The sequence below is a fragment of the Puma concolor genome, chromosome D2, assembly GCF_028749965.1.
Source record: "Puma concolor isolate L17-30 chromosome D2, mPumCon1.1.hap2, whole genome shotgun sequence".
NCBI classification, from domain to species: domain Eukaryota; kingdom Metazoa; phylum Chordata; class Mammalia; order Carnivora; family Felidae; genus Puma; species Puma concolor.
In genome coordinates, this window is record NC_141677.1 from 64,278,593 (window position 1) to 64,306,267 (window position 27,675).

At 40.5% G+C, this 27,675-nt stretch overlaps 1 protein-coding gene across 2 annotated transcripts in view; it reads left to right on the forward strand.

The window, feature by feature from the left end:
• The window catches only part of SORCS3 (sortilin related VPS10 domain containing receptor 3), a 596,149-nt gene that overhangs the window by 495,419 nt on the left and 73,055 nt on the right, over nt 1–27,675 (forward strand). For both annotated transcript variants that reach the window (XM_086680815.1, XM_086680814.1), the window contains exons 10-14: nt 4,270–4,416; nt 5,946–6,048; nt 11,537–11,613; nt 14,744–14,835; nt 24,751–24,858. In XM_086680815.1, the coding sequence (XP_086536941.1) occupies nt 4,270–4,416; nt 5,946–6,048; nt 11,537–11,613; nt 14,744–14,835; nt 24,751–24,858 (527 nt within the window). The remainder of the gene's footprint in view (nt 1–4,269; nt 4,417–5,945; nt 6,049–11,536; nt 11,614–14,743; nt 14,836–24,750; nt 24,859–27,675) is intronic.

The window sequence follows — 27,675 nt, forward strand, 5'->3', positions numbered from 1 at the left end:
ACTGATTTATTTCTCTCTCCTGATTCACCTTTTCTAGATTTTCATGTCACTGGAATTATACAGTAGATAGCCTTTTGAATTTGGCTTCTTTTACTTAGAATAATGCATTTGAGGGGCTCCTGGGTGACTCAATTGGTTAAGCATCCAGCTCTTGATTTCAGCTCAGTTCATTATAACACGGTTTGTGAGTTCAAGCCCCACATTGGGCCTTGTGCTGATGCTGTGGAGCCTGCTTGGGATTCTGTCTCTCCTTCTCTTTCTGTGCCTCTCCAACTTGTGCGCACGCTCTCTCCCTCTCTTTCTCTGTCTCTCAAATAAATAAGTAAACTTCAAAAAATTAAGGGGCGCCTGGGTGGCTCAGTTGGTTAAGCGTCCGACTTCGGCCCAGGTCATGATCCCACCCTTCCTGAGTTTGAGCCCCATGTCGGGCTCTGTGCTGACAGCTCGGAGCCTGGAGCCTGCTTCAGATTCTGTGTCTCTGTCTCTCTCTGCCCCTCCCCCACTTGTGCTCTGTCTCTCTCTATCAAAAATAAATAAAATGTAAAAAAGAACATTTTTAAAAAATTAAAAAAAAATAATAATGCATTTGAGATCCATTCATGTTGTTGAATATCAGTAGATATTCCTTTTTTATTGCTGAGTAATATTCCATTTGTGGATATGCCCTAGTTTATCCCTTCATTCAGCAGTTGAAGGACATTTAAGTTGTTTCCAGTTCTGTGAGCTAATGAATAAAACTTCTATAAACATTCACCAGAACATAAGTTTTTTTTTTTTATTTCTCATGGTTATACACCTAGGAGTAGGATTGTGGGATTGAATGTGTTTCTAAAGTGGCATCCCCACCAGAGATGTATGAGAGTTCTGGTTGCTTCACATCTTCACCAACACTTGGCATTATCAGTTGAGTGAGTGTGTGTGTGTATGTGTGTGTGTGTAGCTACTGTGAAGGGGCCTAATGGCACCTTATTGTGTGTTTAATTTGAATTTCTTAATGACTATGTTGACCTCCCTAGGATGGATAAAATGAGACCCTGTGAGTCATCCATAGTATTTTGCTTTCTTTGCCCATCTTATTGATGTTTCCTTGCTTTCCCCGTCCCTTGTGTCTGTGCCCCGCCTTTGCTTTATCATGACTTTAAGTGACCCATCTTGGGCTAAATGATCAACTGCTGTTAGATTCCACAGGGCCATCTTTCCCAAACTCACCTTGACCCGCCCCTCACCATAGGTGCCACTGTAGGGACAGCCCACAGCAGACCATGATAATTGTTTTTCTCAGCAGAGCCCTGGTTTCCTTGTCCTAAGGGCCCAGGGAGGTGAGCAACAGATGATCATGCCACCTGGACTTAGTACTCTGCCAAGAGGCCGCTGTCAGTTTCCCTTCATACCTCAAATTGATTCCCAGAAGGAAAGTGGGCCAGGCAGGCCTGCACTTGTCCCACCCTCTTCTGTGGGCACCATCACAAGCTGTTGCCCTTCTCTTTGAACTCTGGGGCCAGCAGCTGCGGCCATGCTTCTGATTTCAAATAACAGTGGGAGGTCACATGGTTAGAGTTTATCAGATGCCAAATATCTCTTTGGATGGAAGAGTTAAAATGTATGTTTCCTTCCCTAATCCCTTTATGTTGTATGTAGTGAGGGTAAGTAGTGTTTCATGATACTTTTGCATCAGAGACATATATGGATCTACATGTATACTCATGCATGTATATGTGGGCGTGAGGACTAGACTGCAGCATAAACATATTTCATTCTTGGGCCGCAGTCAGAAAGGTTGAAAGCTGTTGGTCTAGGGCATGCAAAAGCAAAGGGCCCTCCAAACTTACAGTCCTTTATACACGATACAGAGCCAAGAAGCAACTCAGTAATAATGTAAGGATTTTAAACAATCCAAATGCAAGTGGGCAGTGTTCTGTTCTTTCAGACTGGAGGGAGATTGCTTGTGGCTCCTTTGTAACTGCAGGAGAAACACCTTCAGAGCTGCAGATGGGTTCCTTGGAAAACTCTCCTTCCTATATCTTTTCAGACCCCATTCTCCTAATTTTTCTCTCCTAATATGTCGGGATTGCAAAAATTGCTCATCTGAATGTGGAGCGCTCATTGGGAAACTATGGTAGTGACCATTCCATTTGCCAAAGACACTCATCCAGAAGAACTGGACATAGCTGAATGGCTAGTAATTCATGCTGTAAGGCATCCAGCTAGGAGGCAGCAGATGGGGGTGACAGGAGCCCCACATGAGATGTCTAAATCAGACCTGTATATTTTGTCCCAGGAAGTAGACAGCAAGGCCCTAGGTACGTGTTGTGTTGGAAGGGGCCAGCTGGCTTAGATGAGACAGTTCTCTAGATCATTATCTGGTGGTCCAACAGAAAAGGTACCAGCTCTGTGTCTGAAGATAATACCAAAAGTCCTCCATCACACAGATGGTTCTAAAGAAACACAGGGTCCGGGGCGCCTAGGTGGCTAAGTCGGTTGAGCATCTGACTTCGGCTCAGGTCATGATCTCACGGTTCGTAGGTTCGAGCCCCGTGTCAGGCTCTGTGCTGACAGCTCAGAGCCTAGATTTTGCTTCAGATTCTGTGTCTCCCTCTCTGTCTGCGCCTCCCTCACTTGTGCTCTCTCTGCCTCTCAAAAATGGATAAATGTTTAAAAATTTAAAAAAAAAAGAGAGAAAAAGAAAGAAACAGAGAGTCCACTCTCTGTGAAGAATGATTGATAGTCAGGTTTAAGAGAAACACTTTTGAAGTTGATTTTAAAGACTGAGGTGGTCTGAGAGACTCAGAGCCCCTGGATGAGCATGTAAGACACCAGTCTTCCTGCAATGGCACTGAGTTTAAGCAGTGAGGGCAGGGTGGGTTTGTCTTGGGAAGGACAGAATTCTGACACCAGTGCCCCTCCCCCTACTTCAGCTTCTGTCTGTACCCACCTTCTGTTCAAGTTAGGAATCTAATCAATTCCACTGTTGGTCATTTGTCAAATTCTCCTGGTGGTGTCCTTCCCAGATAAATTCTATTCTCTGCTTGACATTCTTTGTCCATTATTTTGTTTTGTTTTTTTGTTTGTTTTGTTTTTGTTTTTATTTGGGTTGGCATTCTTTTTCAAGGGCAGTCAGGTTACTTTAAAAGAAAAAACAAAAAACAAAAAAAACCCAAAACTTCTTATTTCTATCAACTGAATTATGTAATTAAACAAATAAAAGACCTGACTTCTGTGAAATTCTTTCCCACTGTTATTCTGCAAGTTAACCAGGATCCTAAAAGAATGGGGAATAAATACACTTAAAATTCTGAGGTATCTATTTCCAGAAAATCTACCATTCAACCTCATGTTTATATGTATTTAAATGATTTGACTTCTCTTTTGGCTTTGGAAAATGCTGGGATTATACAGGAAGTTAGGGAATCTTTCTTTGACATAGAGTGTTGTTATTCTGAATATCAGTTCATTGCCCAAAATGTAGACATAGAAGGAATAGAAGTTTGAGTTGAATCTGTCCTTACTCCAGAACCTTTCTGGATCATAATTTTTTTTTTTTTAATTTTGTGGTGATGCTCTTCTATCTTCTAAATATCAAGGGTATGCAAATTCCAATACATCAGGAGCTTTGGCAAGAGTGCTGTGCATTATCTCATGTATCCATTGTTAGCCAACTGAGGAAAATAGGAAGGGCAGGTCTGATTCTGTCTGTTTCAAAGTGGCCATTGGCTGAGACCCAAAGATGATGTGGAAGTTACGCAAAGTCACACAGAGAGCCGGTGCACAGCCAAAGATGGATGCCAGGTCACCAAGCTGGGTCATCTGCCTACAAATAGATGTCTCACTACTAATTAGGGTGCCTAAACTTCTAGCATTAGGGATTATACCTTTATGCTTTCAAAATCTGCCTACAAGCTCCTCCTGAGCAAAAGTGCATGTTCCCTAGAAGAGATAACTCCTTCGGGTATTATCAACCACTGCCACCTCAGAGGGAATGTTAATAGTTAAGGAAGGATAAAATCCTATAAACAAAGTGTAGAAACATGTAAAGTGGGAAAAAGCATATCAGTAAAAGGGCAATGGGACATCTGGGTTGGTGTCAGGTGAGGAGAGTACAGAGATTAATTTATACTTCTCCCAAAGACCACATGGCGTATGGCATTTCTCACCATGTTCCTCCTCTTCTATTCTTTTGTACTCCCAAAACCCCATGGAAAGTGCTAGTCTTCTCCAAGAGTATCAGCATTTGGCCCAACATGGTTCTCCATCTCTTGCCCTTTTTCCTAGGTAGCAGGTATCAAAGGGATATTCTTGGCAAACAAGAAGGTGGATGAGCAAGTGAAGACATACATCACATACAACAAGGGCAGAGATTGGCGCCTACTTCAAGCTCCAGATGTGGACCTGAAAGGAAGTCCAGTACACTGCCTGCTGGTTAGTCATTCAGTCTCACATGAGGTCCATGGGCAAGCTGGTCACCTGGGATGTTGCATCAGGGGCTTTCTTCCAGCACGGGCTTCGTAGGAACTTGGGTGATGCCGAGCAGGGATTTCCCACAACTCCCAGGGAGATGATCTATGGACTCAGATTGCCATACCACCTGGATGGAAAGTTGAGTTGAAACCCACAGGCTTTTACTGAAAATGTACTATGTGCTCCAACTCCTAAGATAAAGAAACATTTAAGAGAAAGTGCCTGTGTTCCAGGGCCCCAGACAGAGCTCATGGATAGAAACACATTTGTTAACTGATACCGCTGTGATACAGTTTGAGAAATGTTTGATAGATGTCAAGGGAAGCAAAAGTTGCCTTGGAAGCCCAGAAAAGGTCAGGTGTGTCTACATGGGATAGGAGCTAATCTAGCAACATTCCCAGGGTAACAAGTGTATGGAATATTGAGGTTGGCACTAAGGACGACATGCTGTATAAGAAGTTTTTTCTGCCCTCAGGTGTGACAACTCTTGGTGGGGAGGGAAGACCCATCATTAACAGTGAAATTCACAACCTTCATGCTCTCCTAGAGAGGATGCTCTCTTCTAAGGCCCCAGAAATGGTTATGTGTCCCCTTAGCCAAAAGTTGCCTTCTGCCACTTATTAAAAAGGTTTATTAGGCATTTACTGTATTCTAGACATTATATCAAAGACTGGGGCTGTGGGGACATACAGGGCCTTTCCTCTTTTGTGGATTACAGTCTAATCCCATGTTTTCTGCTTGAGGTCTCAGGAAGATCAGAGACCAATGTGCACCCACCTCTAGGAGCTGGTCACAGAATGAATTTTATTTTTCCCTAGGCCTTACCCAAGGCTTTCTCTTATTTTCTTAACCTCATTTTCTCCTTTCCCAATTTTCATCATTTTCTTGTTTTTACTTATTATACAAGATATATCTCTATAAATGCCTAATCCTTTTTAAAAACACCTAAATATGAATAAATGAGTAAATACATTTATATGAGTTTTAGACAATGGCTTCAAACATTTCAGGTAAAATTCGAGTAACATCATATACAGGAATTGCATAATAAAAGAGGAACTGAAACAATCTGGTTGAACAAGAGGGTAGAGGGCGTGGAGACTGCTTCACATAGCTTCTCTCCCTCCCTCCCAGTGGCCACCTACACCTGTAAAAAGCAGGATGTGAATGTCAAGATCAGATACAGAGGAAGGTCGGGATCATCCTGTGGGAAGTAATGGTCAGGGAGGCTTCCTAATGCTGACTGTGAACTGGACCTTGATGGATGGGGCAGGGGTGATGAGGAAGAGGGGGCGGGGGCTACAGTTGTGATGGCGGAGGGGCAGCTGCAGATGTGAGCATACCTGCTGTCTCAGGGGGAAATGTCTCCTTGCCCAAATCTGAATATGTGGCTGTTTCTGGAAGCTGAGCATCTGGAAGGCTCGTCTCTGGTCGGGCAGGGTGTGTGTCAGAAGTTTGCTGGAATGAAGCTGTTTTCTTCTCCGTTGTAGCCCTTCTGCTCCTTACACCTGCACTTGGAGATCTCTGAAAATCCGTATTCCTCAGGAAGAATCTCCAGTAAGGAGACAGCCCCGGGGATTGTGGTGGCTACAGGTAAGGAAGACATTCCTGGGGCTTCTTCCTCTCTGAGGGCTTCTGGAATATGTTTATCACCTCTTTGGAATCATTTGAGTGTTGGGGGAAAGCAATGGGTGCTCTCCCCAGAAAATAGGCAGGGTTACGGAACCCCAGGGCCAGTCTAATGACCCAGGAAAAGAACTCCAGACACTTGACACTTCTAGGTTAATGAGCATCCCACACAGTCACAGAGCAGTCCCCTGGGCTTAGAAAGAGACCAGAGTTCCTCTCAAAGTAAACTGACTGATCAGAAGGCTTGTTTGTAATAGGGAATTCTCACTTTAAGACATCGTGATATATGAACTTTCCAGCTCACCAAATATAAGTTGAGGTCATTTTCTCTTTACACAGAGGATTCTTTGCAAAGGGTTTCACCCCAGAGCTGTTTTTAATCAGGAGGTCTCTGGTGCATGTAAAGGTTTGTTTACACATGATTAACCACTTGGCTAAGAGCCTGGGGAAAAGGGCAGAAAAACCTAAGGTTGCATTGTTGGAACCACTGTCCACTGAACATCAATCAGAAATGAAGATAAAGCAACTCTGAAATGAAAAATGAAAGTCTCTGGGGAATGTGTTCTGATTAGCATGCATTTGATTTACATGTACCTTTTCAGGAATACATTGATGGCATAAAGCAAGGCAGGCTTCTAATCTCAGAAGTTAGAGCTCTGGTGTTAGGCTCTTTTCTAATGAGAGAAGATAAATTCACAGTGACTTCCTGAGATGGTATATTCTGTCCTGTCTTATCAACTCAAAGCTCTGGTTCCTGGAATTACTGCTCTCCTAGACAGGACTTCCTTCTCCTTGGCTCCAGCTGCATGAACTTCTAAATACCATCCATGACTGACCACACTGATCACATTTGCAGCAAGTGTAGCCCTCTAGCATTCCAGTCCATTTCTCTCAACCCCTTAGGGATTGGATCCCCATATTTAACACCATTGGCTTCAGGACTGGCTTCCACCCAAGATAATGAGTGATGACGGCAGGCTCTGTTACCATTCTGGCTTGGGGAGTGATCCCCAAACCCCCAATCCTTGGGGGATGAACCTCTCAACTCAGGGACTGCAATACTCTCTACTTTTCCTCAAGGCCTACAGGACATCCTGGGGTGGAGTAGGAGGAACATGGAAAACAGTAATCAATAATCAAAGTAATATTATTTAGCATGTCAACTATGTAGCCAGGCATTGTCCTATGTGGCTTAACCACTCTGAACTTCAGTGTTTTCCTTGGTGAAGTGGGATTAACAGTATTGACATAACAGAATTGAATGATTCAATGAAGAACTGGATTTAAGGCACTCGAACAGTGCCTAGGACATAGCGAGTACTCAATACACGTTACCTGTTATTATCAGTAATATTACAGAAGTTTACCCCTGTTCATCTTGCATCAGAAGACTATGTATGATTTGGGCATCTCCTTCAACAGAACCCATAAATCATATGCATACACTATGCATGCACTGAATGAATGAATACACTCCTTGTTGTCCTGCTTTCCGAGATGAGCTCTGACACTCACTAGCCTTATGAATTTGGCTTAGTTCTTCAACCACTGGGCTTCGTTTTCCTATTTATAAAGCTGACTTTTTCCCCCTACCTTGTGGGGGGTTCGTAAGAATTAGAAGAGAGTGTCCACAAGACCCCCAGCAGAGTACTCAGAATACAGTGAGGTAGGATTAGTTATTACCTGTGGCCATTATGTGTTTCTAAATTAGTCAAATGTTAAGTCTTTATAAATTGACACACATGGAGGCATTATAGATTTGTTTTGGAAAGTTTTTATTTGTAGACACTTGACCCTTGAACAACAGGAGGAGTTGGGGGCACCAATCCCTGCATCATCAAAAATCCACATGTAACATTTGAGTCCCTGAAACTTAGCTACTAATAACCTAGTGTTGACCAGAAGCCTTACCAATAACAAACAGTTGATTAGCATGTATTTTGCGTGTCATACATATTACATACTGTATTCTTATAATAAAGTAGGCTAGAGAAAAGAAAATGTTATTAAGAAAAGAATAAACTGAGGGTTGATTGGGGGTGGTAGGGATGGGAGGGTGGGTGATGGGTATTGAGGAGGTCATCTGTTGGAATGAGCACTGGGTGTTGTATGGAAGCCAATTTGACAATAAATTTTATATTAAAAAAATAAAATCATGAGAAAGAGAAAATGCACTTATAGCACTGTACTGTATTACTGGAAAAAAAAAAAAACACACATAAGTGGACCTGCGCAGTTCAAATTCATGTTATTCAAGGGTCAACTGTGTACCAGAATTTACTAATGCCTTTTTTTCTCCCCTTTGTAACTCTCATAACTTTGTATGGCTCTTTGCCATACAAATGTCCCTGGGACTTTGGGAAGGCTATAACACAGCCGAGGAGAGTCTGACGAAAAGCCAGAGCTAGATGTCTAGCACATGCCTTCATGTTCTCAGCTTCTGCTTAGCCTGCTTGCCAGCGCTCCCTGGGAGGTTGTTTGTTATCAGGAAAACAATTATGAAGTCAGCCACGGGTGCCCTCAGTGGCCTGCATGGAGCCTGTCTCTAGGGCCCTTTTCCATGTCCAGGCATTTCACCTGCCTCCAGGTGCCTGTGACCCTGGGCCCCCTTCCCTCCACCCCTGGTGCTCACTGCCTCTTCCTCTTTGCCCTGAGGTGTATTCTTGGGGGAGCTGCATGGAGGAAAGGATTCGTCTCCAACTCCTGTTGAGTCCATCTCAGAGGGCAGATAGAATGCCAGTCTGGAGAGTTTGACAGTTGCTTTTAGCAGAGCGGGGACACTAGGGCTCTAAATATTCTTACCACTGTGTTTTCAAGCAAGGTGTCAAGACCCTGCATCTTCACAGTGCCTTGCAGCGTGCAAAGCGTTCTCCATGCCTCCATTGCACAACAGTGCTAGGATGTGAAAGAGGTGATGACTCTCCTCCATTTACAGATGAGGAGATGGAGGAGGAAGAGGAAGAGGTATCGTGCCCACACCAACTCTCTGTCTGGTTCCAAGTCTAGTCCTGAGCCCCTTCACCTGCCAGTTGCAAGATATCCCGGGCTCCCTACAAAGCTTCCTGTGAACTGAAGCTCCATGGGGGCGCTCTCCTCCCTGCAGTGGGTTGTGCCCCGTCTGCTTCCTTTTCTAACTTTTCACTGAGCCCTCAGTCCCCTGAATGGGTATCTGTGCTAGCGAGACCCCAAAATTATCTTTCTTTCTTTCTTTCTTTCTTTCTTTCTTTCTTTCTTTCTTTCTTTCTTTCTTTCTTTCTTCTTTCTCTCTCTCTCTCTCTCTTTCTTTCTTTCTTCCTTTTTTTTTTTTTTCTTAGCACAAGTGTTTAAGGAGCAGAGAAAGGTAGCTTTGAGAGGAAATGGGAATTTTTACAAGTTGTTTAAAGCTGCCAAAAGGGCAGTAGAGCCTCCAGGACTGACCAGCTAAGCCATTGGTGAGAGAGGCTTCGTGTTCCTCTCTGTGTCTCTCCCCTTCCCCTTTGCCATCACATCTCTTAAGTGAGGAACAGCTACATCCTCTTCTAATCAGATCAGAGGTCACTTTGGTGAGCTTCGCAGTCCCACGTCAGCCAGTAAGGCACCTTATTCAAATCTTCTTTATCTGACGCCATAACCCAGATTCTTCCTGTCAGGGATTCCCCATAGGGCCACTTAGGGACTGCCTGTGTTCTGAGATCCAGTTGTCTTGGAGACATCTTTTCTGCCCCTTCATCTGGGAACCAACTTTTTTGGTTCTTGTGCTCAGTAGCAATTTTTTAAGGGCTCCTTTCAGTTGGTGGAAGATATTTCCAGAAAAAGACATTGCTGTGAGCCTTGGATTCTCATCACCACAGAACCTCCAAAGTCAGTCTGGTGGAGCTTTGAAAGAGAGGGGCTTAGGAAGATGACATAACCAGCTCCTACAGAGAGTACGAGGTGATGAGACAGACCCTAAGAAGCCATTACAGGAATAGCAGATTCCAGCTCAAGGGTGACTGTGCTCCTGTGCCTGTCTCTAGCTCTTTGCCACCTTGGTAGACATTCCTGATTGATCACTATACTCTGTTCTCTTGAGACTAAATATGACTTCGGAATCCTTCTTGTCACAATGCTCCAGGCAGCCATCCCCAAATGACACGAGTTGATATTGTCTGCCCCATCCCTCCTTTCTTTCTTCTAAAACCTGTATCTAGAGAGTTGAATTCCAGATTCCAGACAGATCTCCACAGAGCTGCTCATGGTGCCTCTCTTCGCTCCACTCACACCTACTGCCTGAGCCCTGAGCCCTGGGGTTATTTTTGGAAGCCAGAGTGTCAAAACAAGTTGGCTAGCTGTGTGCTCCCTGTTGCTGATGGGAGCTTGACAAGCTGTAGCCTGGCTTTAATTTCTCATTTTGAAGCATTAAATGTCAGGAGCTCAATTAACATTTTCATTATTGCATTTTTATTGTGCTCTTATTTAGACTACAGATGTGTGGGAGCTAACATTCCTTTCCTGCTATTTTTAAAGAAAAAAATATCAGCCAAAATGATAAATTCTTACATCTTTAGGGTACTCTCCTGGTGCTTGATATGTCCCCAAATACACATCAATATCAGAATGTGATTTAATAATTTGTTGACTCATTCATCCATTCCACAATTATTTATTGAGCAGTTAACTACTGCATTTGGGGCACTATTCTGGGCTCTGAGGTGGGGGATGCCCATTGGGGAACCTTGGGCAACATAGGTAAACCAGAAAATCTTGATCATTTCCTCTTTTAATAAGTATAACCACTGGGTGATGATGCTCAAGGGAAGGAAAAGAAGGTGAGAAAGCATGAAGTTGTGAAGTGATGGAGGAGGCAGTAAGTGTGGCACAAACCAGATGATTTCTCCTGCAGTGCTCGATAGCCATGATATGCTGAGGATAGTCATTTTATTCTGGCCACCCTATAAATTTGGTTACGTGGTCGATAATATGGGGTCATTCATCTGTGTGGCACCCAAGAGGCAGGTGGACATGTTTGAGTTGGATATACACTCACATGTAAACACACACACACACACACACACACACACACACACACACACACACACACCAGTTTTCCTTAGGCTAAAATTATCATGAGGAGGAAGGTATCCTTAGGCCCAACTTCTCCATGCATATCTATTGTTCCACTCTTTGCCACCTTCAGAAAATGCCTATAAAGATAAATTTTAAGAGACTATTGGTAAAAGCATGAATAGTTCAAGGGATCCAAGCTCATTAATACTGGGTCTTTGAGTCTTACCATTTAAAGATGAATTCCTGTAATATTATTTACTTATGTTCCCATATTACATTTTTTCTTCTTGCTGTGTTTTTGATATGACACCAATAAAGACACTGCACAAATCAACTCTAAACATACTTAGAAAATCGTTACCCTCTGCGACCCTTACCCTCAGTCCCAAATCTGCAAGTAATTACAAATGATGTGCTTATGTTTCAGGCAACATTGGCCCGGAGCTCTCATATACTGATATTGGTGTGTTCATCTCTTCTGATGGGGGCAACACATGGCGACAGGTAACTGGGAGAATTGGGAACAGGGAAGAGGCATTTAGGGCAAGTTCTGTCAACATCTCTTTTTCCTATAGATTCTCGGGCTCATTATGACTTTGTGGTTGCAAAAAATATTGAAGCACCTGTTCAGTTTGGTCCATTTTCCTGACAGATGGACAGGGGAGTAAAATGGAAGTATTGGGTAAGGAATATGAAGAACTGGAATTTTCCCATTTTTTTCCATTCTTTCATTCAATGATAAGTATGGAACAGCCACCAGACGCTAAGTACTGTGCTAGTTTCTGGGGATACAACCGGTGAAATAGTTTCTATCGTTAATGTGCCATGGGACCTATCTGCCCAGATAGGTCCCTTTACCTTTCTGGGTCTGTTTCTTTATCTACAAGATGAATAGGTTAGGATAATAAAAACCCAAGGCTGTTGAAATCTCTGGTGATTTAAATAATATGTAGACCCAGCCTTAAGTAAGTATGAAGCAGCTTAATAGATACATGACTACATGAAAAGTTAACTCAATTGTGTACACATTTGTAGCACACTGTCCAATAGAACTTTCAGCAGTGATGTAAATGTTCTGTGTCTGTGCCATCTCAAGTGGCTACTGAACACTTGAGATGTGGCTAGTGTGACAGAAGAACTGAATTTTTTTATTTTATTTATTTTAATCAATTTAAATTTAAATCGTCTCATGTGGCTACTGTATTGAACAACACAGATTTATACAGTGTCAGCTAGGTGTCAAGTACAAACCTGAGGAGGTAGTTGAATATTTTGGGGTCCCTTTCCTCAATGAGTTAAAAATTAAGTAGATAAAACAGCTTCATAAATAACTAACTGTAGTTCAGAGTGATTGAATTATTTTTGTGGCATTTTTAGCCTGCAGAGTAAAGGGAAGAATTGATTCTACTTGAGGAAAATGGGAAAGACTTAACAAGAAGAGTTGACATTTTAGTAAGTCTTAAAGATGAGAAGGTTTTTACCTGAGGAAGACAAAGGAAGAGCACTGAATGTCTTGGCAAAGGGGAAGCCATCATCTGCAGTCTAGTTGGACAAGTTCCTGTTTGGATCCCTTAGTGAAATGTCATCGCCATCACCAGCATCATCATCACCACCCCCATTGCCACCACTGTCACCACTACCACTATCAAGAGAAAAATTTACCTAGGACTAATACTTACAACCAGCTATTTTAAGTATTATAAGGCATACGACAAAGAATAAGTTAAGGTTCCTACCCACAAGGCCAGAATCAGGCAGATGAGGAGAGGACACATAATTAAGAACATACCTTCAGAATATAAGATAATCACTTTTTATAATTTTTTGAATTTATTTTTAGAGAAAGTGTGAGCAGGTGAGGGGCAGAGAGAGAGAGGAGGAGAGAGAGAGAATCCCACGCAGGCTCCATGCTGTAAGTGTGGACCTGACACGGGGCTTGATCCCATGAACCACGAGATCATGACCTGAATCAAAATCAAGAGATGGACACTTAACTGATGGAGCCACCCAGGAGCCCCAAGATAAACTCTTTTAAGTGTCAAATTTGGAGGGAAACTGGAACATCAACTCTTCTGGTATATAAACTCCCAACAACAAACCATTGTCCCTCCAACTCAAGAAATAGCTCACCTGGCCAGGTGACCACCGCAACATCCCTTCCTTGTGTTGTCACTACTTTGGTTTTCTTTTCTCTTTTTGTAAATAGCTAAGGATTTCAGTTTCCACTCCCTTACTGTACAGGACACTTGTTAGCATTGGCCAAAATAATAGAGAGGAAAGTGTAGATAATGACTTTTTTCTTTTCCCCACGGCAAGAATCTTCTTCTACTCCTCAGCCTCATACTTAAATCCAGCATCTCCATTATGTGGATTATCACAGAGCCTACCTTTGAGCTCGGGAAAGAAAATGCTGTCATTGTAAGCCCAAAGTTCATGTTTATATATGATATATAAATGAATCACCCTGAGGTCCTTTTTGTATTAATACTACCATTAGTATGGGCATTCTTATTTTCTTAAAAGACAAATGTGAGAAAGGAAACCAGTTGGGAGGTTAGGTTTTCCTCCATGGTGTTCCCTAAGGCAGACCCCATCCCTCCTATTCTCTCCCTTTTAAATATGTTTAGACTCCTCACTTTTTCTACTATGTCTCACTTAACCCAGCATCCCAACCTCTCCTTCTAAGCTGTAAGAGCCACCACCAGTGGTTAAGAGCTAGAGGGATTATCCAATTCTAGTTTCCTCTAGAAGATCTATGGTAGGAGGTTGGTTCTCTGCTAGAGAAATGTTTTTTTTTTTTTTTTTTTTTTCCTGTTTCAGGTTGGAGATATGATAGTTGTATATAATAGAAGCATTGAGTTGTGTGGGATTACATTTGAAGTTCTCATAGCTCAGAGCCTGGCATCATAGTAGATGCTTAGGAAATGCCTATGGATGAATGGATCACTGAATGCTTGAATGAATTAATGGTTGCATGAAATGAGTAATGGACAAAAGGATGAATCGAAGAATGGATAACTCTACATCCCTGGAAGCACTGTATTCCAATACACCTTCAGAATCTGCAAGGGCCAAACTTAGGCCTTCATCCAGCTTGCACGGAAACCTAGGAGGCAGTGTCTCAGTCTAAGAACTCAGTCATCATGTATACGAGACTGTCTAGAGAAATTGTCTATACATTCCTAGATAACTTATGAACAACACTGTAAGGGACAGACCATTTATAAGTTAGCAAAAACCTGAATAGTTGAGAAAGGAGAGAACTGAGTAGTAAGTTACTCAAAATGCAAAGATGGGTAAGCATTTTTAAGTCATATTTTCCTTTGGGTTTCCTAGTTGAGCATGCATCTTGTTGTCTCGTCTTCTTGTAGCACACTGTACTACACACTGGACACAGTACTAATGGAAGGATCCCTGGAAATTCTTTTTCAGTGAGCTAGGGAGAGTTATTTGCTCTCTGCAAGTCCATTTCCTTATCTATTGAGTGAGGATGATAGTACTTGCCAAACTCCCTGGTAGGGTTGTTGGAAGACTCAGAACCTAGAGGAAACGATGTATGTGAAAGACTTTGTAACAAGCCCTGTGCAAATGTGAGGCATTGCTATGATTGTTGTTGTTGTTGTTGTTGTTCCAGATCTTTGATGAAGAGTACAATGTCTGGTTCCTAGACTGGGGTGGCGCCCTCGTGGCCATGAAACACACACCTCTGCCAGTCAGGCATTTGTGGTAAGGACAGCTCCCTACCCTATTAATAAGCTTTTTTTTTTCCTTTTAGTGGAAAGTGTTGGGACAAGTTTTTCTGCATGACTTTGTACCCATCTACCCATTTCCTCATCCATTTATTCACCCATCCATCCATTTAATATACATTCCATCATCTAACTCTTAGGTAGCAGTAGTAGACCAGATAATTTAGATGGGGAGGTATGATAAATAGAGTAGAGTGGTAGAAATGGTGCTCAGATAAGGCAGAAAAGAGCTGGAAGGACCTGTGGGTTCAAGCAGCCAAGATTAAGAATCCAAAATACAGGATATAGAAATTGCTGCAAGAACTTAGGTTCATGTAGCAGATACTAATTTCAGTTCTAGATAAGTTGGGTTTGAGATGTCTGTGAATATTCAAGCAGAGATGATGATTATTTGTCAGATATATTCATCTGAAGGTCAGGACAGAGGTCTGGGCTGACACTCTAGACTTGGAGTCATTAGCCATTAGATGATAGGTAAAGCCATGGCAGTGGGCTCAATGGCTCAGGAGGATAGGTACAACAAGGAGAAATCAGGTATTTATATGGACATGGTTGAATATCAACATACAGAATGGGAAATAAATTATGGAACAGACAAAGAAGAAGTAGCCAAAAAGAAAAAAAAAAGCAAAAAAAAAAAAAACCAAAAAAAAAAAAAAACCCAGGAGAAATGTTTTCATGGATGCTGAAGAAAGGGGTGATCAATAGCACCAAATTCTATAATTGGACCAAATTAGTTATGGAATGAAAAACAATGTAGGATTAATCAATGTAGAGTAGTAGAGGAGTTCAAACTCTGTCAGAGTAGATTCAAAAGAGAAGTGGGGTTGAAAGATAGATTGTAATAGATTTATGAATGAAATGAGTGATGAATGAATGAATGATAAGCAATGGAGTAAAATGGAGACAGTGGAGATAACTCTTCTCAGTAAAGTAGATTATGGAATGAGGTTGTGTGTATATATGCAAGACCCTCCAGTGAGTACAAAGATCTGTGAGAATATACGATGATGATGATGATGATGATGGTGATGACGACTGATGCTGTTGTTTGTTCTTGCTTTTGGCAGGAGATAAATAAGTATCATGTGCGTTTACATGCTGAAGGGAAAGGATTTCAGACTTCACATGCAGCAAAGTGAATATTTGAGACTGAATATTTGGGAGTAGAGGGTACTATCCAGAGTACAGTTGTTGGGGTGAACCACAAGTTGGAGGATGGACTCTGGCTTAACTCCCAGACCCTTGATTTTGGGAGACTATCCCTTTTAAAGTAAGAGTTTTACTGGGAAGTATCAGACTGTAATCAGGAAGAGGCATAGGATTCCCAGGTGCCAAATTTAGGCTTCAGCCACCTTGGAAGGACTTAAAAAGTTTTCTCTCAGTTTGTCCTTTTATTGGGTTAAACCATATGAACTTGCCATTTTTGGGGGGTGAAAATAGTCAAATACTGTCAGTTTCTTAGAGCTGAAGTTAGCATGAAGTCCAATGGTTTTACCAACTGCTATATTTTCCTATGAGATTATGAGATTGAATTTTGAAATGATACATGGAGCCATTTGTAAGGAAAAGTACTAACTGATGAATGAACGTGTAAAGGTTCCCATTGTAATTGTTTACCACCCTGTTACTACTGATTATATACTTTTTGGGTACAATCAGAAGACCGAAATTACTTATACTAATGACAGAATTTTTTGAGGAATTCTTACATTCCAGACAGCATTCTAAACCCTTTAGCAAGTTAACTAAGTTAGTTCTTGACACAATGCTAGGTATGTGGGTACTCTTTTTATCACATAATTATAATAGCATTGAAATGCAGACATAATAAATACTTTGCTCAAGGCTACACAGCTAGTACCTGGCAGCGCTAGGTTGGGTCTCTGCTATGGATGCTCTTCTGTTTTAACTGAATTTTCCAGATCTTTACTGAGTGTACAGAGGCTTATCACATGGTCCTAGCCCTCTAGGAGATCATAGTCAAGATAAGGAGCTTAGACAGTCTATATGTCACCAGAAATCCAAGCAATGCCTGCTAAAGCATGCTGGCCCGGTGCGTTGTTGGGATCTTAGTGCAGGATGGAGTCCTGCCCAGTGTGTAAGGGATCTTCGTGCAGATGGTGACAGGAGAGTTGATTTTTGAGAAAAAGATGCCAGGAGTCAGAGGACTGATGAAAGCAGTCAAGGGAAGGGAAACCCCTACCAAAACCTGGGATTCAGGAAAATTGGGGAGTGTTAAGAAAATATATCTGATCGGAATCAAGAATGTGCGTAAGTTAGGGTGGGTAGGACTCATTGGAGCTTAAATCCCAGGTTGAACCTGTAAGTAATCTCTTTTATTGCAAAGACCTGCCTCTTTGTGGAGGGAAGAGTTTCTTCACTGAGGATAGAGTAGGACTTGCACTCTCAGAAAGGATTACTTGACTCTTAAAACACATTCATTTGTTTATTTGTTTTTTTCACCAAGAAAGGCAACATTTTTAGCCCCTACCAAAAAATTGCATTTATGTCTCAATAAGAGAATTGATAAATGCCCTGCAGACAGATATAGCTGAGCAGATTTTCTCCACTTAAGTCTTGAGAGAAGGGGGCTGATAGCCCCATCTCACACCTGACCATCACCCTTCTGCTCTTTCTCCATTATGATAGGAACCTAGTACTTACTTAATGGTTGATTTCTAGACCCTTTTGCACAACAGTTTCCTTATTCTAAGGAAAAGAGGAATTTGGTGGTGTTGTTTCCTTTGGGGTACAGAAAAGGAGAAGATATTTGGCATGAACTAGAGAGTTTTGGTTTTGGTTCATCTTACCATCCTTACGTCTGACTGTTGAGTCTGTTCTGCAGTTCTTTCCCACCCAAGACCTGATCACTTCCCAAAGGAGCATTTATCTGGGAATTTTTGGAGGGAAATCATGCATGCTGGGAAAACTTCTTAATATTCTTTCAGGGATACGTAAGTAGGACAAAATCATGTCTCTCAAAATCCTCAATACAAAGTTTGAGTTTTCCCTAGTTCCGTGAAATATCTGTTTTTTTGTTAGAAAATGTTTTCAAAGCTCAGGAGAAAATAGCTGCATTCGCATTGAACTTCCTCTTACAGTAACAGTGATAATACTACCTTCCATTTGCTTGCCTACTCCAAGTTACAAAGTATTTTTCAAATGAAACTTTTGAGATAGCATTTTCTCCATTTAAAGGATGTTGACACTGCTGTTTGTCATAAATGCTACAAATATTTCCCTGAACTTGGACGCCACCCATGATTTCTACTTGCTTGCCTACCTATGAATGCCAGTCTCTGAAATCATCTCTGCAATGGTTAAATACCAGCTATTGGGGTCATGTGTTAGAACACAATAAGAAATACCTTATTCAAGAATTCTCCTTTGCACTTCTCTTTCAAAGGCTAAGTGAGTATTTTGTAAGGACTTGACCATGTCATTATCATCAGTGTTCCCTTATGAAATTCTTGACTGATATTTGTCTCTTGCTTATGAACTGCAAGCTTGTGAAACACAAGCAGTTTCTTCATCACCAGTAGCTTCTAATTAAGTCACAGCTTTCAAGGGAAACAAGTAGCTCATTTTAAGTGGAAGAAAAGTTAACTAATCAGTTCATTGTCATTTTCTGTGTAGGCCTCAAACTGACATTATTTTGTACATAGATGTATATATATTCACATAGAAAAAAACAACAACACCAGCCTACACACTCTCACACAAGGGTATAGTGGTTCTCAAATTTAAATAATAGCTACATTGCCTTTCAGAGAAAATAGGAGTCATAATTGAAAAGCTGAGGAAACTTTAGCTAGGCTAATAAGGCATGCTGTTTCCCATAAATTGAAATGATAGGTAGCTAGATATGCATGAAGACAAAACAGCATACAAATGAACCCATCTATTTGTGACCGTGTACTCTTGGATGCATAGAGATTAGAACCTAAGTGCTATTTCAGGTAAGCCCTGCATCCAGCATTATCTTTATACCATAGATGCATTAGGGTAAAGTGAATAATGGAGCCCTATGGAATGCAGTGCTCTAATGAAAACTCAAAATAGTCAGAGCTACTAATCTGCAGGTAGATTGGGGTCCTACTGTTTGCTTGCCCTGACAAGCTGTCAGTGTCTCCTTTCAATAGGATGTTCTTGGAAACAGGAAATGAAACATCACCTGGCCTTTTTTGTTCCTTTGTTTTTCTATAAATGGCTGTGAGTGTTAGTATTTTGTTCAGAAAAACATTCACATGAAAACAACAGTTCCAACCATACATGCCTCTGAAAAGGGAAAGTATGTGTGCTATTGTGAAGAACTTCCAGGTGGCTAAAATGTTACCACCTCATGTGTTTGTGACAAAATAAGATGGAACAATGTACCTCACCAAAGGGAGGACACTGATTCTCTGGGGAGGACTTCGTTGTCCTTGGAAGGTATCTTCCTTTTAGTGGCTCTCATCTCAGTATTATAAAGTCATAGATGCTGGAATAAGGAAGGGTCTTAGAGAATGTGTAGTCTGGTTTCACACCTAGTGTAGCAGACACCTCTTGGACACCCCAGAGGATCACCCTACTTCACCACAATACCGCAGTGCTAAGCAACTCACATATACCCAAGACAGAGATTTCCCCATCTTGTATAATGTCTTTAGCTGTTAAAACAATGTTTTTAGGTTGAGCAGTAGTGAACCTACTATAATTAATGTCCATCATTACCTGTTCTGCTGCCCAGAGCTATACTGAATAAGTGGGATCCAGCACTGCACATAATTAAAGAATTATATAGCTGGAAAGGACCTCAAGAGATCTCTTTGTCTAACCTTCCTCAGCTCTAGAAAATGAGCAGATATGCAGCTCAAGACTGATTTTATGCATTTATGCACTTACTCCTCATGCATTCCTTGAGCATATACTATCTATCCAGCTTTAGTTTAAGGGCTGCGCTATAAAAATGAACAAGACAAATACTTGGAAGCTTAAATTATTGTGCAAAAATATTTGACTATTCTCTTTAAAACCATTATGAGAGTGGAAATATTTTCTTTTTTATCTGTATTTTAATTGATATTTTTATGCATTCAACTACTTATTTCTTTCACAGACATTGCCCCTTTTCAGTAGTCAACAAATAGCGTTTTGTTTAACTAAACCTTTCTTACTAAAAAAAAAAAAAAGTAAAAGACATGATAATTAATTCAGCTCTACTCTTCTTTACCCTAAGCTATCCTCAATTCATATAAACTGTTTTCAGAACAACCTGTTTTTTTTTTTTACCTTTAATCACATTGAATGTCAGTTTCTCTACAATGATTGTAACTAAACACAGTATTTAGGATTTAATAGAAGGATAGTTTTTTCTGTTATGCATGTTAGCTATCTGTGAACACATAGTAGACTCACATAGACTCACCGTGGCTTGATTACCTCTTATAATAGCATCATTTCTAGAAAGTATGATTGACAATGACCCCAGTTGTTTTCAGCTTGAGCTTACCATTAGTTCTTCTTTTCCTTTCTCTGACTGTGGAGCTTTTTTTTTTTTTTTTTTTTTTCTAATTAAGCATTCTGTTTTAAGTTGGTCCTACCTTATAAGTGACTTCTAAATCTACATTCCCAACGTTTATTACTCCCCAGAAGTTTAGATCCATCCATCCAAAAGTCTCCTTGACAATGTCTCAACCTGGAAGTTCAAAAAGCACCTAAACCTTGATGTGGACCAAATAAAAACAAACAAAAAAAGCTTTTCCCCATCCTTTTCCCCATCCCCTTTCCCCATCTCAACAGCTTAACCCTAAAAATCTGTTGTCCATGATTTATTTCCTTTGCTGAAGCAACCTGTATACATTATATTGACTCCACCTCTAAAAGTATCTTTTCCATCTCTTTCTCCACTACTATAACCTTTGTCCAGGCCCCTGTTCTTACTTGGTATCTTACAATTGTTACACTTTCCCTCAGCTCATCTCCTTGCATCCACTTTGAGTCCTGACAATCCATTCACTATAAAGAAATGAAAATTATGTTTTAAATTTAAAGCAAATTATATCTCTCTCCTTGCAGATGGAAACAAGGTCCTTCATAGTCTCTCTGGTCTTGTTTTCTGACTCTGTTTTCCTTCTATAATCTACTTTCCCACTGATCTACAGCCATTGGCAATCTTTCTGCTCTCCCTTGTGAAAGCAACTTCCTTTCACACTAGGTCTTACCTCTGGAATGGCTCTTACCAGGGTCTAATCAGCTTGTTCCTTATTATCATTCAGACCTCAGTTGAAATATAACCTCTTCAAAGAGGACTTTCTTAAACTTTCAATACAAAGTAGCTATTGTGGTCACTCTCTACCACATCACTTTGTTTTAATTGTCTTCATGACACCTATTTGTAACTCATATTTTTTATAACTCATATTTTTAATCCATTTGTCTGAATATTGTTTGTGTCCTCAAATTAGAATGTAAGTTCCACTTACACTAGGGCCTTCCCTTTCTTGTTCACCCCTAGATCCTTTAAACAGAGGCCACTGCCAGACCAGGTACAGTTAAGCATCATATATATTTATAAAGGAAGTGTATTTTATTTTGATTTTGTATTCTTGTCTTGCCATTATTTAGAGGTCAGTTGGAACTTTACACCTGTCTAAGTATTGGAGACCCTAACAATTTTCAGTTTCACCTGTGGATCTAATAAAGAATTCCCAATTCCTTTGTCTGGGCCATTAATGAGTTATTGAACTGAGTAGGGAAAAGAAGGTGCATCCCTTGGGGATACCATTCACTATAGTTACTTCAAAACATTAAAAAAACCTCCCTGTAATCAAAAAAGAATAGCTCACATAAATGGCAGGCCATCCAGACCCAAATTTCTGATACCCAAGAGATTAAATTTTCTAATGTCCTATTTTTTGGAGTTTGTTCAGGAGTTTTGTTTTGTTTTGTTTTGTTTTTAATAATTATCTCAGTTCACAATATTCAAGTGTTAGAAGTTCCTGATCTCATGAAGTCACCAGTATGGCACAGTCGTGACCTTCCAAGTGGTAGGCTGACCATAAATGAGAATCACGGGATCCATTCCTCACCCTGATTCTATAGGGATGTCTCCTTGCTTATGTTTATAAGCATGGTTTGTAATGGAGTCTTTGGATTTTGGTTATTGTATATGCTAGCTTTCCCACGTGGATTTTGGCATTTCTTAGTCTTTCTTCTGATCTCATTCTTCCATCTAATCCATGCTTCCACTCCTTCCACATGAACTCAGTTCATACAACAGTTTTTCTTTTCATCTTGGGCTTGGCTTTTCCTTGGAACTTCCATCTCAGAGCTAGAAGGCTAGGATGGTCCCTCCGTGTCTACTCTGTGGTGTCTCATCCACGGTACAAAGTAATAATGACTATCTTCTGCCTTGTTCTCAATGGCAGTGGTAGGAAGGCTCCTCCTTCCCTGGGACATTGGTAGCACCCACCATTATTTTCTCTGCTAGTGTTAATAAGTGATCTTCACTGGTAAGGAAATTCAGAGAACGAGATAGGACAGAGGCCTTCATCTCACTTTGGCTTCTTCCTATCAGTATAAAACCCAGTTTATCCAAAGTCACCCAGACAAATAACTAAAGAAATGCTTACTTATCTCCTAGAGCTATTGCCTAGTTAACTAGTTAGTGGCCAGGACATACTCGAAAACAACTATGATTATTTTAGGAACTGAGCAGGTCAATGGCAAGAAAGGTATGAAGTTCATTCCCAATTGTGCTTTCATCTTCACCTTCGAAATAAGAAACTCATTTTTAAGAAAAGCAGTTCATATCTACCCAACTTTCTCTAGGTCAGCTTGGATGATTATGTAGCTTTCAGCCTATTAAAAAAAAAAAAAAAAAAGTCTGAAATGACCAAATTCTTAAAAGTTAAGGAGGTATTGTTTTTTTGTTTTTTGGGTTTTTTTTTTAACGTTTATTTATTTTTGGGAGACGGAGTGTGAGTGGGGGAGGGGCAGAGAGAGAGGGAGACAGAATCTGAAGCAGGCTCCAGGCTCTGAGCCATCAGCACAGAGCCTGACATGGGGCTCAAACTCACGAATCATAACCATGAGATCATGACCTGAGCAGAAGTCAGACTCTTAAATGACTGAGCCACCCAGGTGCCCCAAGGCAGTATTGTTAACTATCATCATCATGTTACATGTTAGATCGCCAGAACTCATTTATCTTGCATAACTGAGACTTTGAACCCATTGAGCAACATCTCATTTCTCCCTCCTGCCTCCTCACCACTACCCCTGGAAACCAGCCTGATTGTGGTAATCTTTTCATAATATATACATATATCAAAATATCACATGGCACACTTTAAATGTATATAATTTTTACGTGTCAAAAATAACTCAATATTTTAGAAAAGTCAAGAGAGACACAATTTGTGAACTCATAAAAACTTAAGTTTGGGCTGTCTGCTTTTCGTTTTTTGTGTGAATATAGACTTAGGTATATCATAAATTCAGAAATTGGTTAAGAAAGGACAAGACAAAGAGAAAGAGACAGAGACAGAGAGTCGGAGAGAGACAAAGAAGTAGATATGTAGAGAACAGGCTGAGTAGGTTGACCAGTAATGGAGAGATTCCTGCAGCCAGTACATGAATGCCAAGATAAATCATGCTTGAAAAAAGTGGATGGATTGGAAGAGTGCCATTAATCATTCTTTATTTCTTTCATTAACTTATTCATTTAACATTTATATAGTGCCAACTAGGTGTCTGTTTTTCTGCTAGGTGCTAGGAATGCAAAAATGAATAATATGGACTTTGACCTCAAAAAGCTCACAGTTCAGTGGAAAAATCAGACACGTATTTATCTAAATGTATATGTAATATCATGTAAGAAATCTTATAATAAAGATATGTGGGTGGTGTTAGGAAAGCATTCAATTAACAAGACATACATGACCCCTGAACTCTGAAGATTATCGTTTTGAACTGGTGGATTTAAGATCCATTAAGAAGTTATCACTCAGCACTATGAGAGGAAAAGCCTACAGAGTTCCTATAGTTGAACTCAGAGAATCCTGAGTTATGAAGTCAGGGAAGAATTAAGAATTAATATGGCCAGGAGGAGGGAGCACAGGGAATAAAGCAAATAAAGCTCCTTTGGGGAAGAAGGAGGGTCAGGTACTTGACAATATCAAGAAAGGAAAAGAAGCAAGCACTCAGAATTGCCCCAGTCTCCTCCACTAGTAACCTTCTCTTTAAAGAGTTTCAGGTGCTGTGTCCACAAAGGGCCAGACCTTTCTCTTAGCACTGGACAAAAGAGGGATAGTATTGTCTAGAATGTCTTTGACACTCAGCACTCATCTCTAACAGCTCCTTAAAGTGGCACTGGGGAGGGAAAATGATCCTAACTTTCATTCTGAACAAATAGGAAATTGCTTTTCTTAAGGTTTGATCTGAAAGACACACACCTCCCCTCCCATAGGCTACACCCCACACTACTCAATTTATCTGTGTCAGAAACTCCAGGGACTGAATTGATTGTGCTGTAAATTGAACCTCAGTTCTATTCTGAGTACTTGAAACGTTACACTCCATCCACTAAGTCCTCCTGCTTGGGTTGGTTGGTGGTGTCGGGGTGTGTGTGTGTGTGTGTGTGTGTGTGTGTGTGTGTGTGTGTGTGTTTTGATTCTAATATGTTGAAATATTTCTGCAGTCTGGTGCTATCTCTGCCTGGGACAGGAATTACAGTTTTGATCAAATCTCATAATAATATAGGGAGATGCTGAAGATTAATGCCTATTGATAATTCAAACTGCCAGAAAGTGAGATACAGAGGAGAATTTAATAACCTGAAAAATTGTTGCAAAAGAGTATGGTTTTATTTTCAGCTGTCTCTTCCATGTACTTGTTTCCAACCCAGGGTGAGTTTTGACGAGGGCCACTCCTGGGACAAGTATGGTTTCACTTCGGTTCCTCTCTTTGTTGACGGGGCTCTGGTGGAGGCGGGAGTGGAGACCCAAATCATGACGTGAGTACTTGTTTTGCTGTGGCCGAAAGGAGTTCAAGAACTGGGTTCTGTTTCCACTGAGGCCACGGGTTTTCCCAGGGAATCCAACACCAAAGCATTTCAATCTGGTCCATAGTTTCCTCCTCTGTAAAATGGAAATATGCAACCTTATACCCCACCGATTGGGAAGGCTACTGACAGCGTCTGAGAAGCTAGGCTTCTAACTGAGCAGTTAAGATTTCTAACAGAATTTAAGATATTGTAAATTTCCATGTGTCCAAAATCCAAGCAAATGGAAAACTTCAGTCTTTAGACATGTTTTCTTTCCAAAACTGTCCAGTAGGGGGCGAGGCACAGGGACAGAGCAAACAAAATAGCCCACATACTGAAATAAGAGAATATTTTAAGTACTCCTGGAGCCTGTGGCGCGCGCGCGCGCACACACACACACACCACGGAGTTGTTGTTCTACTTCAAGTTAATTTGCTGTGAACGTTTTTGTGTATCCCTTTACATTGAGAATAGATCATCTTAAGGCTTTAACAATTCCTGAAATATTTTCTGAATGTTAAAGAAAATAGTAAGTTGCTACGATTTTTTAAAACTCTATATAATTTTAATTCCTAAAAAGTTGATCACCTATGTGCGTTTGTGTGCATGTGTGTACGTGAGGGATATGGGAAGATAGTTATGGTAACGTTCTACCAGCCAATACCACCCTCGCCTCCTTCACTTTCAAGTGACTAGAACACTCTATGCCTTAATTATCACTGAATGGAATTGAGGGAGTCTTCTGGGTAAGATTAGGGGGAATCTGCCGTGTCGTGGAGTTGGCACAGAAGGGCTCCCAGAATGCTTCTCTGCTGGTTTGGGAGAAGAGTCTGGTCTTCCTCCTCTAGGGAACACTGCTGTTCTTTGAAACTTTGTGTTACAAATGTCTTTATGGTTTGAATCAGTCTCTTCCGGTATTCCTTAACCGGCTTTGAAGGGAAGGCAGATACAGGAGCAAATGGCTAGTTCCATGTCTTATCTTTTTCCCAGGGTATCATTTAAAAAATCGGTCTTAACTACAGCTATGCAGTTGTGATCAGGGGTCATAAACTGGCCACCAACTTGACTCCTCTGCCGTGTTCCACCCCTCTACTTCCATTCTCACACCCAAAGTGTTGACCAGCACGCACACGCACACTGGGCTTTCAGAGTGACAGAAAAAAAAACTGACAAAAAATGACAGAAGAAATGGTTCACAAGTGGGGGAAAACAAACAAATATAATAAATGGACAAAATCTGATCCCAGGTTTAGGGCACCCGAGTTAGAATTCTATAGAATCCTGTGGCTGTGGATTAACTGTCTGGTAGCTAACCACGCTATATATTCATTTCTTCATTTTAAGACTGAATCACTCCTGCTTCTTTTAAAAATGTTGAAATCCTAAAACTCTTTGCCTTTTTAGCAAATTTAGCAGAAGCCCTGTAAGTGTGTCATGTCTACAGGACCTGTATACAGAAACAGTCTAGGATTTCCAGTATCCTCATTACTGGGGGAAAAAAAAAAAGGTTTATAATAGAAAATCTGAATGGTTCCACAAGAATACCTTTAAAATGTTTTGGACAAGTGCCACAAAGAGTGATTTTAAATTCTCTTTAATTCTCTCCGAATTTCCCAAATTGCCAGGAAAATATTATCTCTTAACTCCAAGGGCGGTGAACTGTGTCTTTTAAAGACTCAATGCTCATTTTTGAGCTTCTGCTATGTCTTAGGTGCTGGGTTGGATCCTGGAGCTCTGTGGTTGAAAACTGAAAGATACGATGTCAAACCCTATGAAGAGCTGCTCTGATTCTCCATGGGGTATATTATGTTACTAACTGATGTCTGTAGATGCGAACCTGTGTTATGGTAAGACTTCTCTGGACAGTTCTGTCATAAAAGATGAGCAAGGATTTCCTGCAGAGTTTGTTGTTCAGGATGTAAGGTTGTAATCTGAGTTTTGTCCAGGAATTTCTTCCCATTTTCTTAAAATACACCCTAAACAGAACTGTCTCACTGTCCAAATTTCTAATGAAAGTTTCTAAACAAACAGACTCTGTTGCTAAGCTGAGAAATCACTTTATTAAAAGTTAACAATTCTGTATTCAAGTGTAGCTGTATAAGCATACACAGTATTTAAGATACAGTATATTATTGATGCTTAGAGTCTAAAGCTTCACCATTTGTTGCATATGCAGCAATAATGTATGGTGGAAGTGTAAGTTCTGGATGTTCAAAGGAAGCATCATAATATAAGTTGTATTTCTAAGATACAAATGATTTAGTAAATCTATATATATATATACATCTATCAAATATGTATATGCAAGTGTATATAAATACAGACGCATACACATACACATTTACCTATACATGTATGTATAGAGAGAGAGATAGGTAACAGATACAAGTAGAGAGAAATCTCAAGGATCTAGGGGCCTGGTATGACCTTTATAGTTATACTGCAAAAAAAAAAAAATAGTAATAGAAGTTAAAAACATCGTTGGTGCCTATGTGGTAGATACTGTTCTAGATGAACAAATCAGAGAAATTCCTGTCTTCATAAAGTTTACCTGATTGTACATTAAATAAATGTGACATAAATAATGACTCTGTCATTTTACCCAGAATACTCTGCCAAGAGATTAAAATGTTTTCTTGTGAATTCTGGGAAGCATATGGGATACTGGGAATACCGTCATCTTTTTTCATGAAGATCTTTGACATGAACTAACTTTTCCAAATTATTTCCTATCCTTCACTTAATCACTAGCTATAGAAAGAAAACCTTCCCCTTTTCTAGGACTTT